This window comes from Pelophylax lessonae (assembly GCF_965119305.1).
Source record: "Pelophylax lessonae genome assembly, chromosome: 11".
In the NCBI taxonomy this organism is placed as follows: Eukaryota; Metazoa; Chordata; class Amphibia; order Anura; family Ranidae; genus Pelophylax; species Pelophylax lessonae.
This window is the reverse complement of record NC_138778.1, coordinates 179618818-179635199: the sequence shown is the minus strand read 5'-3', so window position 1 is coordinate 179635199 and position 16382 is coordinate 179618818. Positions and strand designations below refer to the sequence as shown.

At 47.1% G+C, this 16382-nt stretch overlaps 1 protein-coding gene across 1 annotated transcript in view; it reads right to left on the bottom strand.

The window, feature by feature from the left end:
* LOC309566191 (integrin alpha-IIb-like) overlaps positions 1-16382 on the bottom strand; it is a 110297-nt gene that overhangs the window by 38336 nt on the left and 55579 nt on the right. The window contains exons 9-11 of the mRNA XM_082271277.1: positions 9991-10031; positions 8781-8831; positions 5180-5232 (exon numbers count right to left, since the gene is read on the bottom strand). Of these exons, the coding sequence (XP_082127403.1) occupies positions 5180-5232; positions 8781-8831; positions 9991-10031 (145 nt within the window). The remainder of the gene's footprint in view (positions 1-5179; positions 5233-8780; positions 8832-9990; positions 10032-16382) is intronic.

The following is a 16382-nucleotide window of genomic DNA, read 5'->3' as shown; positions in this document are numbered from 1 at the left end:
TGTAAAATCTTACCGTAAAATCCTTTTCTCTTAGCTCATTGACAGACGTAGTCCTCGGTGATACAGCACCTTCGGGTTATGTTGCCTCCACAGGAGCAGGACTAGACAGGAAATTAAAATGCTCTGGCCACACCCTAGGGGCAGTCCCAGAGGGTATATCCTCTCTCTCTCTGCCTCAGCAAATCAGTTATGTCAAAAAGCAGTCTTTAGAGATTTTAACCCAACCCAACTCCAAAACAGAGGGGCGGGGACTACGTCTGTCAATGAGCTAAGAGAAAAGGATTTTATGGTAAGATTTTACAAAAATCCATTTTTCTCTATCGCTCATTGACAGACGTAGTCCTCGGTGATACAGCACCTTCGGGACGTCCCAGAGCAGTATCACAAATGAGGGGTGGGAAAATGGAAATCAAATCCCAATCTAGAAGGCCCAACCGGTGCCAACTAGAAGTTTACAATGCTCATCCTTAATGATGAGACTCAACAAAAAAGAAATTTTTCAAACAGAAAAAAACCCTCGAGGTAGACCACCGGTCTCCTCAAATTGCGGCCTGCAAAACCTTGCGGCCAAATGAGGCATCCGCCGATGCCGTCACATCAATTTTATAGAATTTTGTAAAGGTATGTACCGACGACCAGGTGGCCGCCTTACATACCTGGACCACTGACGCCTGATGGCGAAAGGCCCAGGAAGTACTGAGCGCTCGAGTGGAGTGCGCCCTAACAGGGAACGAAGGACTCTGACCCTTAATAGAATAAGCCTGTACCACCGTCTGTCTAATCCATTTGGCAATGGTCGCGGCAGATGCAGGCAAACCCTTTCTGGGGCCATCCGTGATCACAAAAAGTGAATCCGTCTTACGGAATGATTCCGTAGCTTTCAGGTATACTCTGATTGCCCGAACCACATTCAAGGAATGCAACGCATGTTCCCGATGATGCTTGGGCTGAGGACACAAGGAAGGTAGTACAATATCTTCATTCAGATGAAAATCTGAAACCACCTTAGGAAGAAAGGATGGCTTAGGATGAAGTACTACCTTATCCCTATGAATCACTAGGTATGGGGACTGGCATGATAATGCAGCCAGTTCTGACACCCTGCGAGCAGAAGTGATAGCCACCAAGAAGGCCACCTTCTGGGATAAAGTAAACAAGGGAATCTCCCTGATGTTTTCAAAGGGAGGTTTCTGTAGAACCGACAAAACTAAATTAAGATCCCAGGGCGGTAAGGGCGCGCGGACTGGTGGAGCCAGGTGCCGCACCCCCTGGATGAAATTCCGCACCAAGGACTTGGTAGCTAAAGGTTTCTGAAAGAAGATTGCTAATGCTGAAACTTGACCCTTGATGGTGCTCAAGGCTAGCTTCTGCTCAACCCCTTGTTGCAAAAAAGCCAATATTCGAGTCACCGAATAGGTACGTGGAGGAAATCCTAAAGATTCGCACCACGCAATATAAGTCTTCCAAGTGTGATAATAGACCTTGCTGGAAGTCGCTTTCCTTGCTTTAATAAGGGTAGGAATGACTGAAGCTGACAAACCTCTGTCCTTCAGTACTTGGGTCTCAATGGCCAGGCCATTAAAACCAGCGACTTTAAAGCACGATGGTAAATTGGTCCTTGAGACCACAGACACTCCCTGAGACGAAGTTCCCACGGAACGTCTGCGACTAGCCTGTCCAAGTCGGCCAGGCCGGCTTGACGAGGCCAGCCTAGAATTTCTAGGACCACTGGTGCTGACTGGATCTGAACCAGGCGTCCCTAGAGCTATCTGGCCCCGACCATCCGAGAAAGTCTGGTCGTTTTCTGTTCCCACACATTTATCAGATACCTGATTGCTATCAGGAAGGGTGATCTTTTCTGGTTGAACCTCAGGGACCGAAGTCACCCGGCTAGAGGCTTCTTGGCCTGTCTGGTCAACCAGATCCGATTCCTGTGGGGAATTGAGACTAATCTTAGGAAAAGGTAAAGGAAAAGATCTATTCAGGGAACGGTGACTACCGCTCCCTGTAGTACTTAAATGTTGGAAGGGAAGAATTGCGCCGGTAGTAGTAGTTGATGCTCGATCTAATGTCCTGAATACCGGTGAAAACATCCCCCACCCTCAAACCGGGTGGGGGCGCACCTTCAGGCTGTGTACTCCTTTGCTTCGGGTTTGGCTGAGTTGGTCCTCTGTTTGTCCGACCAGCCTTTCTTGAACCCTCCTGGGAGGAGTCTTGCCTTTCCCGCTTGTTCCAGCCGGGCGTGCGAACCCTTTATGGGCGGTAAAGAAAGGTCCTCGCTTGTTGCGAGGTCCCTTAGCTTTAGCAGCCTGTGGCAAAAAAGTGCTCTTGCCCCCAGTGGCATCCTACTGATTTCATCTAGGGTGGCCCCAAATAGACGATTCCCCTGAAAGGGGAGATTCGTCAAGGTCTTTTTGGAACCTAGGTCAGCTGACCAGCATTTTAACCACAGCACACGTCTGAGGATTACCGCTGACATAGATGCATGCCCTAATAGGGGAGTAGTGTCCAAGGCTGCGTCACAGATAAACTGTAGCCCTTGTATAATCTGTTCCATCAAATCAGATGTTTCCTGGGGAATATCTTTTCCCCTAAGGTCTTGGCGTACCAATCTCGCCCATTCCGTAAGTGTCTGGGAAACTAGACCAATAACAATTACTGGTCTAAATGCTGACCCTATCAGAGAGAAGATGGTGCGGGACTCTGCTTCCATCTTTCGATCCACCGTCTCCTTAAAGGACGAAGTGTCCTCCACTGGGATAACCGTGGCTTTATTCAGCCTGGAAATAGGTGGATTCACCACTGGTGGTACCGTCCATTTCTTAATGATGGATTCCTCAAACGGATAGCGTCTAGCAATACGCTTGGAAATAGTAAAGGTACGTTTAGAATGCTCCCATTCTCCTTTAATCTTATTACCAAAACACTTGGGTACAGGAAAAACCTTCACCGTTTTGATGGGCTTGTTAGTACCAAAAGGAATCTCTGTATCAGTTGCTTCTGCTGGTAAAACCTCAAGTTTTAAGGTTTCCTGCACTGCCACAACTAGTGCGTCCACCAATGCTTCTTCCTGAATTATAGCGGGAGAAGAAACGTCCTCCTCACTGTCTGAGGGAGTTTTACCTGAGGTAACAGCCCTTGCAGAGGGACCTGCAACTGCAGTGACCATCTCTGAATCTGAGTCAGAGGTGTCAGATAATATAGGGGTAGGCGGGGGTCGCTTCCTTGACCCTCGTCCCTGACAGGCCGCCTCCACCCGAGCCACCATAGACTCCAAAATTGCTGTAAATGCCTCTACACTCTGTGCACCGGCGGGTCCCGTGGCCCCCTCGAGGGAAACAGGTGGGGGAATTTGTGTGGCAGGGTCCATGATTATTCCAGTAACTTCCCGGATAATATAATTCAAAAATAAAAAACTTTTTTTTTTTTTTTTTTCACAGACCCCCAGCGCCACAAAAGCCCCTTAGTGTTACCTGCTAGGGATCCCTATCGATCGAGAGAGAAAGAGAGAGAGATAGACCCCCAGGCTCACCACTTGATGCTCAGAGTTTAACTGCAACAGGTTACAGCGCTGTCTTGACAAACAGGAAGTCTTTTGGCTGGCTGCCCAGGAAGAAAGGAGGCGGCTCCGCCCCTCTGCACGCCTTCCGGCGCCTCCCCTAGCTCCACGAGGTGTTTGGATCACCTCAAACATGGCCGCCCCCATGCTGGAGACACGAGGCTACGCCAAAATGGCGGCTCGTGCAATCCAGCAAAAAAAAAAAATGGCGGCGGCCTGTACCGAATAGCGGTGTGCTGCAGGGCACACAACACTATCTCTGCATGGGGATTTTTGGCGTGGTTGGCGGTACCGGCCCTGGCGGACCTCATGGCCTTCGGAAGGCCTGCTATAGCTGGAGATTTGACTAGGAAGGCAGTCTACATGTCCGTGGCTTCTGACTGGTAGGTACCTTATTCTTATCACAGTAAGATTCCCAGACTGCCACTGATTACAATCTTTTAAACATGTATACAATTAGATTGTTAGCTCCCAAACCAAGCCTCCTGGCTTTTTGCACATAAAATCACACTCAAAGTAGGGGGATCTGTGTCATGTTATAGGATAGAGGGGGACTCTATCTTACCATACAGAGAGGGGCCCGCGTTCACCACAAGACCCGTCAGGGGGAAAAGGGGGAACATACTACTCACCATACCGGAACCAGGCGGGCACCAACTCCTGACAGTACCCCTCTCCACCGGGGCGGGAGGGCTGTCGACCAATACGGACGCCGTGACTCATGGTCTTTGGCGTTTCAGCGAGACGTTTAACTCGCGGGGTCAGTCCCTTAATGGGACTTTGTCGCGGCCGACCCAGCGCGGAGCTATGGCCTGCACGCGCTCGTAGGCTGAACTGGGGTGACCACCGGATCTCAACATCCAGCCCGTCGCCCAGTTCAGCTTTCTTGCTTGAAGATCTCACAGGAACACTGGAGAAAAAAGCTGTCTAAAAAATCTTTTTAAAAAAAATCTTGCCAGGACCGAAGATCCCAGCAAGGTATCTAGGTCCTTACTCCTAACTAGACAGAAAATAACTGATTTGCTGAGGCAGAGAGAGAGAGGATATACCCTCTGGGACTGCCCCTAGGGTGTGGCCAGAGCATTTTAATTTCCTGTCTAGTCCTGCTCCTGTGGAGGCAACATAACCCGAAGGTGCTGTATCACCGAGGACTACGTCTGTCAATGAGCGATAGAGAAATTTTAATTTTTACATTTTTTTGGGGGGGAATTTCATATAAAAAAACGTGAAAAATATTGTTATTTTTGCAAAATTGTCGCTATTTCTTTGTTTATAGCACATGATCAAAAAATCGCACAGGTGATCAAATACCACCAAAAGAAAGCTCTGTTTGTGGGAAAAAAAAGGACGTCAAATTCGTTTAGGTACAGCGTCGCACGATCGCGCAATTGTCCGTTAAAATCACGCAAAGCCGAATCGCAAAATAGGGCCTGGTCAGGAAGGGGGTAAAATCTTCCAGGGCTTAAGTGGTTAAAGCTACTGAAAGCTTGTTTCCTAAAATATAGGAAAAATACGTTTTCTTGATTCTGAATCAGTAGTAAATCAGACTATAACACTAGATGTCTCTGCATTCATGTGAAATTATATTATGCAACAAATTCATTTTGTTTCAAGACTCACCCATCTCCATTGATGTCTGTAACGGCTACTGTATGGCCAAAATAGGAGGCGGTCTGCAGAAAACACAACATAAAGACTGAACACGTCATATGTTGGGTATGCCATTAAAAGAGAGAGTTTCACTCAAATAAAGAGAACATGCTATTTTTAAGCAGCTATATAGTCCTATGTAACTATCCTATAAATCAACTAGGGAGGCCATCTGGTCACATATACACTCTGGCCCCAGGAGTTGTGTATTATAATGTCCACTACTTACCTGCAAAATCACTTTTACTTTGTACAGTTTTTGTCACTGTCAGTATTGCTCATGGAATGTGCCATGTCTATCTGAAGGGTAGGTTTTTTTTTTTTTATTTTCTATTCCTGAAATAAATTTTCTAGGAGGGCCGTAAAACTGCTTGACCTTCCTACGCTATCTAAATCTAGTTATGCTCCAGCCTCATATGATGGTTTTAAGAAGCCCCTGATTTCCCTGTTTTTTATAATCCAACATCAGCCATTTTATTTTTATGGTACCAATTTTTAGATTGGATAAGAAGCTCTACAAGGTCATATATAGCATTCTGTGACCCCATTGATAAGATTCTCTTCACTTGGTTTTAGAGTGTGAGGGCGCCGCTAGAGAGGCAAGGAGAGCAGAATGGGTGGACTACACAGCAACCATGTAGAGACCAACAAAAAAAAACAAAAAGTCCCTTCTAAACAGCTGCAACAACCCAATAAGAACAAGTAAAAAAACTATTAAAAGCAAATAGTAAAATATTTTATTAACCCCTTTCTGATCAGCAGTTTAACTTTTACTGCTGGCTTTTATTGCTGGCCAACAGCTTTCCCATATTTACTGGCATGTGCGTGTGCCCCTCTGCTGTTTTGTCAGCAGGCTCACAGCCAATGATTTTGGCTGTGAATCTGCTGATGGCTTTGAACAACCACAGCACAGAGATCACCGTGTTTATAAACACAGAACAAAGATCTGGCTGGTTATTTCTCCCTGATCTCAGTAAGTGCCGGTTGAGTCCCGGTTCACACTTAAGCAATGCGGGAAGGCTGCGAATCCGCAGCCTGTTCCTGCATCGCAAACGCACCCCCGGCAGTTCACACTGCCATATGCGATACGCTGGGGGTGTCAATGTAATCTTAACGACACCCCCAGTTTGATCGCATATCGCAGTGCGATCTTGCAGTTCGCACAGGATCGGATCGCACAAGTGTGAACCGCTGTGCGATCCGATCCTGATGCGGCTGCCAAAAAGGGTCCCTGTGCGTGTTTGCTGCGGGTGCGGTGCGAATTTAGCCATACAAAGTGTATGGCTAAACTCGCACCGCACAGCCGATCGCATGTAATGAAGGAGCAGTGCGCTCCGACATTACATGCGAACGCCGCAGCCGCAGTAATGTGAACCGAGGCTCACACTACTCCGACTTGTCAGGCGACTTGGCCGCCTGACAAGTCGTGCTCCATTCTGTGCAATGGGAACCGTTCTAATAGGAGCGACTCAAGTCGCTCTGACTTAGAAAAAGGTTCCTGCACTACTTTTGGCCGAAGTCGGAGCGACTTGTATTGACTTCCATTATGTGAAGTCAGTGCAAGCCGCGCCGAAGTTGCGGTGCACGGCGACTTGTTCAAGTCGCCCCGAAGTCGTATCGCCATAGTGTGAACCGACTCTTACTGTTGAGAGCTGAGATTGAGGAGAAAAGCCAGCCAGTCTGTGAGTAAAATCAGCACACAAACACTTGTTAGGCACACAGTTAACCCCTTGATTGCTCTCCCGATCACCCCTGTCACCCAGCCAGTGCCATTACTACAGTGACAGTATTATCACTGATCACTGCATTAGTTCTACTAGCGACTTCAGATAGTGTTAGAGTCAGTTAGTGTCCCTCCCAGCCAGTGTGAATTAGCACCAGTCCCTGATTGCCCGCCACATTATCACAGTCACACTAGAAATGTGATAGGCAGTCAGAAAGACAGGGCTGCTTAAAACCTGCATAAATTCCAGGATATATATCATAGTTTGTAGATGCTTTACCTTCCACACAAACCAATTATTATACATTTTCTAGGATTTTTTTTTACCAAAGATATATGGCAGAATACATTTTGGCTTAAATTTTATGAAGAAATGTGATTTATTTGGATACATTCTATAAGTGGAAAATGTAGTTTATTTTTCCTGCAAAGTTTTTGGTCTTTCTGCTTTTATGTAATAAAAAATAAAAAAACCCAGTTGTGATCAAATACCAATAAAAGAAAGCTCTATATGTAAGAAAAAAAGTATAGAAATTTCATTTGGGTACAGTGTTGCATGACTGAGCAATTGCCAGTTAAAATATCACAGTGCTGAATAGCAAAACATGGTCTGGTCATAAGGTGGATATAACTTTCCAGACTGAATCAATAACATTTCTTCCCATGTACCAGTTACAAATATTTAAAAAACAAAATATTAGCCAGTGCTCTGGCCAAAAAGGCTCATGGGCCAACATAACCAATCTCATTATTACTTACCACTTTCTTACATGGTAACATAGTTAGGTAAAAGGCACAAGCCCATCCAGTTCAACCAAAAGAAAAAAAAAAATAATAAATTGTAAAACTGCATTTACAGAACCCTATACCCACAGGTAATTCAGAAAGGTAAAAATAATTCTTAGTAAACATAGTCCAAATTGCTTCAATAGGAAAAAAAAAATTCCTGAGCCTCTAAGGCTATTGGATATTCCCTGGATCAACTATCTCTGTTTTAAGTGTTTTTTTTGCCTTCCTCTTGATTTTTTTCGCCTTTCTGGGGTATAGGATTCTGTATATGTAGGTTTCCAATCTTTTTTTTTTAATTCTTTCTTTTGATTGAAAAGACATTTCTTTTTAACCTAGCTTATAAATGTTAATAGCTCTCTGTTTCAGCTTTCATCGCTTCCTCGCTGTCTAGCATAGGGGATCTCTTATTACATAATGGTTTACCAGTACACCTCTTTCTTTTCTTACTTGATACATAGGCTCCATGTACACGGGACGTTGTTAAAAGTCCCTTTGAATGCTGGAATTTTTAGGACGTTTGAAACGTCCGTTCAGTCGCGTTTGTACCCGCGTTTAGCGGGCGTTTAGCGGCGTTTGCGGGCGTTTGCGTTTAGAAGCGTTCCTAGAGGTCAAAAAAATTATTCCCCTTTAAAATGGAAAAACGCGAATGCTAAACGCGGGTCATCGCGTTCGGACGCGTTCAGACGCGTTCGGACGCGTTTGTGCGTTTGAAACGCCGGGAAACACACGTTCGAACGCAAATAATTGCGTTCTAAAAACAGTCCCTGAATGCAACTGCCTGCAAATGACTGTAAACGACCTGGTGTACATGGACAGATAAGATAACATGTAGATGGGTTCAGGGGCTTCTGAAAAAAAACGCCCAACTGCTCCTAAACGGCCATTTCCAGCGTCCCGTGTACATGGAGCCTTAAGGTCCACTGTTTTATGTCGGTCGATAATTCTTACCATAATCTAAGTAACCTTTCTGCTTGAAGCAATTTTGTTTAAAGCAGCTGGTTGTTTACAGATAAGATCCATCTGTAATGGGACCGCCGACTTACTTGTCATTATACTCACCTGTTCTCCTCCGAAGGTAAACATTTTTTTTCCGTTTGAAAAGATTTCAACCTGTGATAGAGAAGACATTGATTTTAGTCTACAAACAAATTATTTAATATTTCATGCTGGATGTAACGGCAAGAGGTTTGGCATATACTATAAAGAATATGCATCTCTCAGCATGGTTGATTTTATACTTAAAGCAGAGTTCCATTCCCCCCCCCCTCCAAAAATTAAAAGTCAGCAGCTACACATAATATACATAATATTAGCACACTTACCTGTCCTGGAGTCCAGCAACATCAGCACCGCAGCCAATGTTTCCATCGGCTGTCGGGTCGGGTGCTGCCGCCGCCATTGTCGGTGTGGGAACCTGGCCGTGAAGCCAAAGCGCGCTGTGCTCGGTAATTGGCCACGAAGCAGAGGGAGGAGTAGGGGGCTGAACCTCGCCGTGGCAAAGTCAGACGGAAATGGGGACAGGGTACCTGTCAAAAACAGGTACCCGCTCCCCCCTCCAAGGTGCCAATTGTGGCACCAGAAGGGGGGGGGGAGGAGACAGATAAGCAGAAGTTCCACTTTTGAGCGGAACTCCACTTTAAATCTAGGCGTTTATCAAATCCTGCCAATAGCTTATTTGTAATCAAAAAGTTTAGGCACCAACAAATCATTTGGAAATGTGAGACAAAAACAGAAAAAAATTCCAGCTCAATTCACCAACCACTTTGCTTACCAACCAAATTAACCTGTCTAACAGTATGCGTTAAAAACTGGGGTTTAGTTAGCACACATTTGCAAACACATTTGTAAGCTGCAGGGCCACTTCATGGAACCCTGTATTACCTGCAGTCCTAACTCATGTAAATTTGTGAGAGTCTCCCCACAGTGGCAGCACATGCACTCTAATGGATAGATAGGGGGGCAGGTGAGCCTGGAGGTAGCCCAACCCTCCTTAAAGGCACTTGGGGGCACAGTGGACGCCCAGCTTGTAGCACAATGGCAGCAAAGGCATCCAGTGTGTCCACTCACTAGTCATTTGGAAATGACTTGCTGGCAGTGTTGTCACAAATTCTGTACTTATCGAACTACAGTATATTTGATAAAATAATGTACTTGAGCTGGGCAGTACACAAACTGCCCAGCTCAACACCTTGAATTGTAGGTCAGTGCATTGTGCTGGACATCATGTCCTAAGACTTCTCAACAGATTCATTCCACATTCAGTACTTACCATGCCCTTGCTTGAGATGATTGGGCTTCCAAGAACAATTTCTGCAAGAAAGCAAATGGTCACCTATGTTAAAGTGCAACTGTTGTTCTTTTGAAAATAATACACCAGGCCCGGATGGCGTACATCCGAGAGTACTGACTGAAAAAACTCAGTAATGTTATATCTAGACAACTGTTCCTGATCTTTACTGACAGTATTTTGACAGGAACTGTACCAGGTGGCTGGAGGAAAGCTAATGTGGTACCGATATTCAAAAAAGGGCAGAGGCATATCCTGGGAAATTATAGGCCGGTCAGCCTGACGTCAATAGTATGTAAACTTCTGGAAGGACTTTATCCAAGAGTTTGCTAAAGACAACAACATCATCAGCAGTAATCAGCACGGGTTTACAAAAGGGCATTCTTGTCAAACCAATCTGTTAACATTCTATGAGGAGGTGAGCTGTGAGCTAGACAGGGGGGAGTCCTGTGGATGTGGTGTACCTGGATTTTGCTAAGGCGTTTGATACAGTTTCCCACAAACGCTTAATTTATAAAATAAGGTCGGCAGGCATCGACCAAAAGGTTTGTTCTTGGATACGGAACTGCGGAACTGGTTAAAGGGGCGTGTCCAAAGGGTGGTAATAAAAAACACATACTCAGTTTGTTCAGTTTATTCATAAATAGCATTGAGGATGGGATCAGTAGCTCGATCTCAGTTTTTGCAGATGACACAAAATTGGGCAGGGCAATAACTTCACATAGTGAGGCAGAAATCTTACAGAACCTGAACAAAATAACAGAGAGGGCAACTACATGGCAAATTAAGTTTAATGTGGAGAAGTGTAAGGTATTGCACTTGGGACTAAAAACATAAAAGAACAATACACTTTAGGGGGGGGAACCTCTGGGGGAATCAAAAATGGAGAAAGATCTGGCAGTCTTAGTGGAAGACCGACTTAGCAATAGCATGCAATGTAAAGCTGCAGCTGTCAAAGCTGGCAGAATATTAGCATGCATAAGAAAGGGGATATTCCAAAGATAAAACTATAATCCTACCACTTTATAAAACACTGGTCCGACCTCATATGGTTCTGGTTGCCAGTCCTCAGAAGGGATGTGTTGGAGCTGAAGAGAGTCCAGAGAAGGGCAACTAAACTAATTAGGGGATTGGAGGACCTTAATTATGAAGAGCGTTTACAATCGCTTAATTTATTCTCCCTGGAGAAGAGACGCCTGAGAGGGGACATGATAGCAATTTACAAATACCTCAACGGTGATCTCAACATAGAAAAAAAACTATTCAGTCGCAAGGAATGCATGAGGACACGAGGCCATACAATGTGATTGCGATTAGAAGAGAAGCATTTTAACCTCAAGCTACGCAGGGGTTTCTTTACAGTAAGGGCTACAAGACTGTGGAATTCCCTGCCACAAATGGTAGTAACTGCGGGGAGTATGGCTTCGTTTAAAAGACTCTTGGAAGTACATCTCAAGGATCAAAACATTCAGGGGTATTACGGCCACACACAGCTACACAGGTTGAACTGGATGCACTATTCTCTTTTTCAACCTCAACTACTAACTACTAACTATGTAATACGTTCTAAAAGGTAAGGAAAATAAACAACTAGGATTCAGAGAAAAAGTGCAGGAACTCAACCACACCTCAACTGCACCAACCATCATCAACAACCCCCCATGCTGCATCAAATGATAGGTTTGGCCATATTAAACTAACAGTAGAGGGGGGGGGGGTCTTAATGGGGCATTGTTAAATACCCAGGTGCAGGGTTCAGGAGTGCGCTTCATTCAGAGTGCAGAGTTCGGGAGTACGTTACATACAGAATGCAGGGTTCAGGAATGCACTGCCCTGTAAACAACACTCTTAGCAAACAGCTAAATAGCTAGGTGAAATACATACAGTATAAGGGAACAGTTTTACCTGCCAAAATAATATGTATTTCTTTTCATCCAGCCCAAAGATTTTCACAGTTCTGTCTGGTAGGGAATGGAAACGAATTTTTCTCTGCTGCAATTTCACATACAGGTCTACCACCCCAGCCAGCCACGCCTCATTCCCACTCCTCGTTGAAAAGATGTCAGCAGCATCTCAGGATATGCTCCTCAGATTCATTTTCATAAGTGGCTCTGATCGACTGTGCCTACCTACCGGACCTATGTGTGTATTGTTGGGACATTCTTAATACACTGTTCTCATTCTTCTCGGCCTCTGCGTGATCTCTGCTTGCCGACACACCATGCTGCACCCTGCTCACTCATAATTACACTACTCTAGTGTAGAAACTAAACTTGTATCACAAAACGGACACTCATCAAAAATTCTTTCAATCTTCCTTTCAACACAAAAAAAGCCGTTCCCTATCAGCCTGTTCATGGCCAGATATTAATAGGACTCAGATGAATAAAGCAAGATAAAGTTAGATGCCACTTGCTGTGTAATTTTCCAAGATGGTAGAAAGTGAAAAAATTAGTACTACTGGATGAAACTAGACCTGACACCATAAAAGAAGGTAAATCTCTCTCTCCAGTCTCATTTTGCAGCACCCTTCCCTCTCTCTTCCAAGATACTGCATGTTAAACTGAGAATTAAAGCTGGCCATAAGCTAGTAGAATTTCCTTCAAAAATCTTTATTTCTCTTACGTCCTCTGACAGTCGCCGCCACTTCATATTCATCACTAATGGGGGTTATTGACCTTTGCTCCGCAGGAGTAGCTAGGCAACAAAATTTATTAATATCAAAGCTTTTAGCATATCCCACCCCTAAGGGGTGGTCCCCTCAGTCAATACCTCCCTGCTTCCTGCATTCCCAACTCAGTTTCTAATGCCTAGCTTAGGAGTAGGCTGGCTGTTCCTGTGCTGGGGCTCTCAGTCTCAGCCTCTATTCTCTTTTTGATTTTATTTTGAGTCTTTTTCTCTTTCTTTTACTTAGCTGTTAATTTTCAGCATTAGTTAGCTTCTTCGGATGAAGATGATCGTGCGGAGCTGGGTCTCGGACTGGCCACCCTGGATCCCAGGGCTCAGGGCCAGGGGCTTCCCAGCCTGCCATTGAGCGTTCAGCGCAGGTTTCCCTGGCACATTGATCGACCCATCCCTGTTCGCTGCAGGGATGCTACCTGTGAGGTATCTACCTCACTGGACGCCAATGCGGTTTCGCACCGCAGTTCCACTGCGTCATGGCTGCGACACTCCCTGTCCTCAGTGCAGCGGTTTGGTCGCTGGAGCAGGCTCCCCACGCCATCCGGACTGGTAAGTGTAACTCTATGTGGGGACCTGTCTATTTGGGTGTCAGTCTGGGACTGTGTGACCCTGCATGTCTGTGTGGCTGCTGAGCTCCCTGTCAGATTCCTGTGTGGACTTGCTGCCTGTGTGTGGGCTGCGAGGGGGGGGGCTCTCCCACTCTGCTGGGTGAATGCATGAAGCAGTCTGGGTTTAGGCATGCTGTGCGGCGACCCGCCATTTTTTTGCGGCAGAATTATGGTGGCCGGTCCTGTGTGGTAAGGCGCAGCATTTTGGCGCCAAACGCCGCCATTTTGGCGGCGATCGATCAGGCCACATGTCGGCGCCATTTTCTATTTGCCTAAGGAATCCTCAGCCGAGCGGCCATGTTTGTGTAGCCTTACATAGGCTTTATAGGGGCGGTCAGTCATTGCATCACTTCCTTTTGCTCTGGGACAGCGATCGGTGGCAGCAGCCTGTGTGATCTCTCCAGGTTTTTACCTTTCCATTTTTCCTGTATTCCTTGCCCAGTGTTCTTATCCCTGTGGGGGTCGGTGTATTCAGTGAGTGCGGTGGGCTGAGCTCGCCTCGATCTTAAAGGGGCAGTACTCCTTTTCTCCTAATATTGCTGGGGCATGGATTCTCAGGATTGCAAGTTTCCTCCCACCTTGGTGGGGGGCCAAGGGGCTGCTGCTTCCCCCGAGGGGGCTGATCTGGCTACTATTGTGGCAAACTTGGCTGCTCAGGTGCAGATGCTGGTGGCTGATCGATCCACAAAACGGCCCAGAGTGTCTATTTCCTCTGATTCAGAGGGCGATGGGGCTGCTATGGCTGGAGTGTCCTTCTCAGGGTCGCACTCATCTCTAGACCTTGTGGGGTCTGAGGGGGAGGCTGAGGTGGAAGCGGTTGATAATTCTCCCCCTGGCTCGTCTGAAGAGCTTGCACTCATGGATGAGTTGATTACTTCTATCAAGCAAACGCTGCATTTGCAGGATGAACCATGTCCTCCTGTTTTGATGTCCTCTTATGGTACGCAAAGGAAACGCAAAACATCGCAGGTTTTTCCTTGCTCTACGGAATTTCAGCGCGCGGTTGATGAGCAATGGCGCAATTTAAAGAAGCCTTTTGCTGTGCCGAGTAGGTTCAAACTGCGTTATCCATTTACACCCACCACTGATGAGCGTTGGTGTGTGCCGCCTCAGGTGGATCATGCAGTGGCGATTTTGAATAAATCCACTGCGATCCCTGCTGAGGATACCCCGGTGTTCCGGGACCCTACGGACAGGAGATTGGAGTCCCTGGCCCGTCATGCCTATACGGTTGCTGGTTCTATGCTGAAGCCTATTTTTGCTTCCATTATGGCAACCCAGGCTATTGCGGATTGGACGCTGGTGCTCAGGCGCACCCTGGTGGCTGACTCTGGCCCGCCGACAACTTTGGCTATGGTGGATCAAATTCATCAGGGTGTCATGTATTTGTGTGATGCGGACTTAGATTTGGCCCCTTTGGCTGCGCGTCTTTCAAGTGTGGCGGTATTGAACCGTCGCCTGATATGGCTGAAATGTTGGTCTGTTGACCAATCTTCTCGCAAGACTTTAGCTAATTTGCCCTACGCGGGATCCCGACTTTTTGGCGAATCTTTGGATACTCTGATAAAGGGAATTTCTGGGGGTAAGAGCACTCTCTTGCCCCAAACTCACAAGAGCAAGTTTGTTCGTGGTAAGAAGAATACCACAAACAAACGTTTAGGCCCTCTCAGGGGTCCTTTCGGGCCTTTCGGTCGCACTATAAGGGCAAGCCCTTCAAGGGCCAAGGCTCCCAGAAGAAGCCGTGGACAGGTAAGCAGAAGTCCAGCCAGTCCGGGTCTGCTGCCCATAACAATGCGGCCTGAAGGGACGCCCTCACCCGGTTCTGGGGTGGGGGGACGTTTGCTCGGTTTTCTTCAACCCTGGCTGGACCGCATTCGGCACAGGTGGGTTCAGGAAATCGTTCGATCTGGATACAAGATCGAGTTTCTCTCTCGGCCGGCGGGCAGATTTTTCCCCTCAAACCTTCAGCTGACTCCGGAGCGCTTGCAGGATCTGCACCTGGCGGTGCGGGACCTGCGGGCCCAGGGAGTGGTGGTTCCGGTGCCTCATCGGGACAGATTTCGGGGGTTCTATTCCAATCTGTTCACTGTGCCCAGAAAGGAGGGCAAGGTACATCCGATTCTGGACTTGAAAGCTCTGAACCGCTTTGTGCGGGTTCGCAAGTTCCGCATGGAATCCCTGCGCTCGGTGGTGGCTGCCCTGGTTCCGGGGGAATTCATGGCCTCCATCGATCTGAAGGATGCGTACCTTCACATCCCCATTTTCGAGGGTCACCAGAGGTACCTTCGATTCGCCATTGCGGAGGATCATTACCAATTTGTGGCGTTACCCTTTGGTCTCGCTTCGGCTCCGCGGGTTTTCACCAAGGTGCTTGCGCCGGTTCTGGCTTTATTGAGAGCCCAGGGCATTTCTGTCCTGGGGTATCTGGACGATATCCTGATTCGGTCTGCGACCAGTCAGGGCCTGGTGACCGACCTGTCCATCACGATGCAGACTCTGCAGGAGTTCGGGTGGACGATAAATTTTCCAAAGTCAACTCTGTGTCCGTCGGTTCGTCTTCCCTACCTGGGAATGATCCTGGACTCTGCTCAAGCGAAGGTCTTCCTGCCGGAAGACAAGCTCCGGACACTTCAGGACGCAGTCCAGTCCCTCAGGGACAATGAGTGCTCATCCCTCCGGACGTGTATGAGGTGTCTGGGATTGATGGTCTCGGCCTTCGAGGCAATCTCTTTTGCCCAGTTTCACATGCGGGGTCTCCAGGTGGAGATTCTGGCCGAGTGGGACGGGCGACCGCAATCTCTGGATCTACAGATCTCATTGAGTCATCATACCAGAAGGGATCTTCTGTGGTGGCTCCGGTCCCCGGCGGTGTCGGGGGGCAAGTCTTTTCGCCCTTTCTCGTGGACGGTGATCACCACGGATGCCAGCCTGTCGGGCTGGGGTGGTGTTCTGGGCGTTCTGTCCGCCCAGGGAACTTGGTCGGAGGTGGAATCCTCCCTTCCGATCAACATTCTGGAATTGCGAGCAATAAATCTCTGCCTTCTGTGTTGGACGGACAGGCTTCAAGGCTGTCCGGTTCGGGTG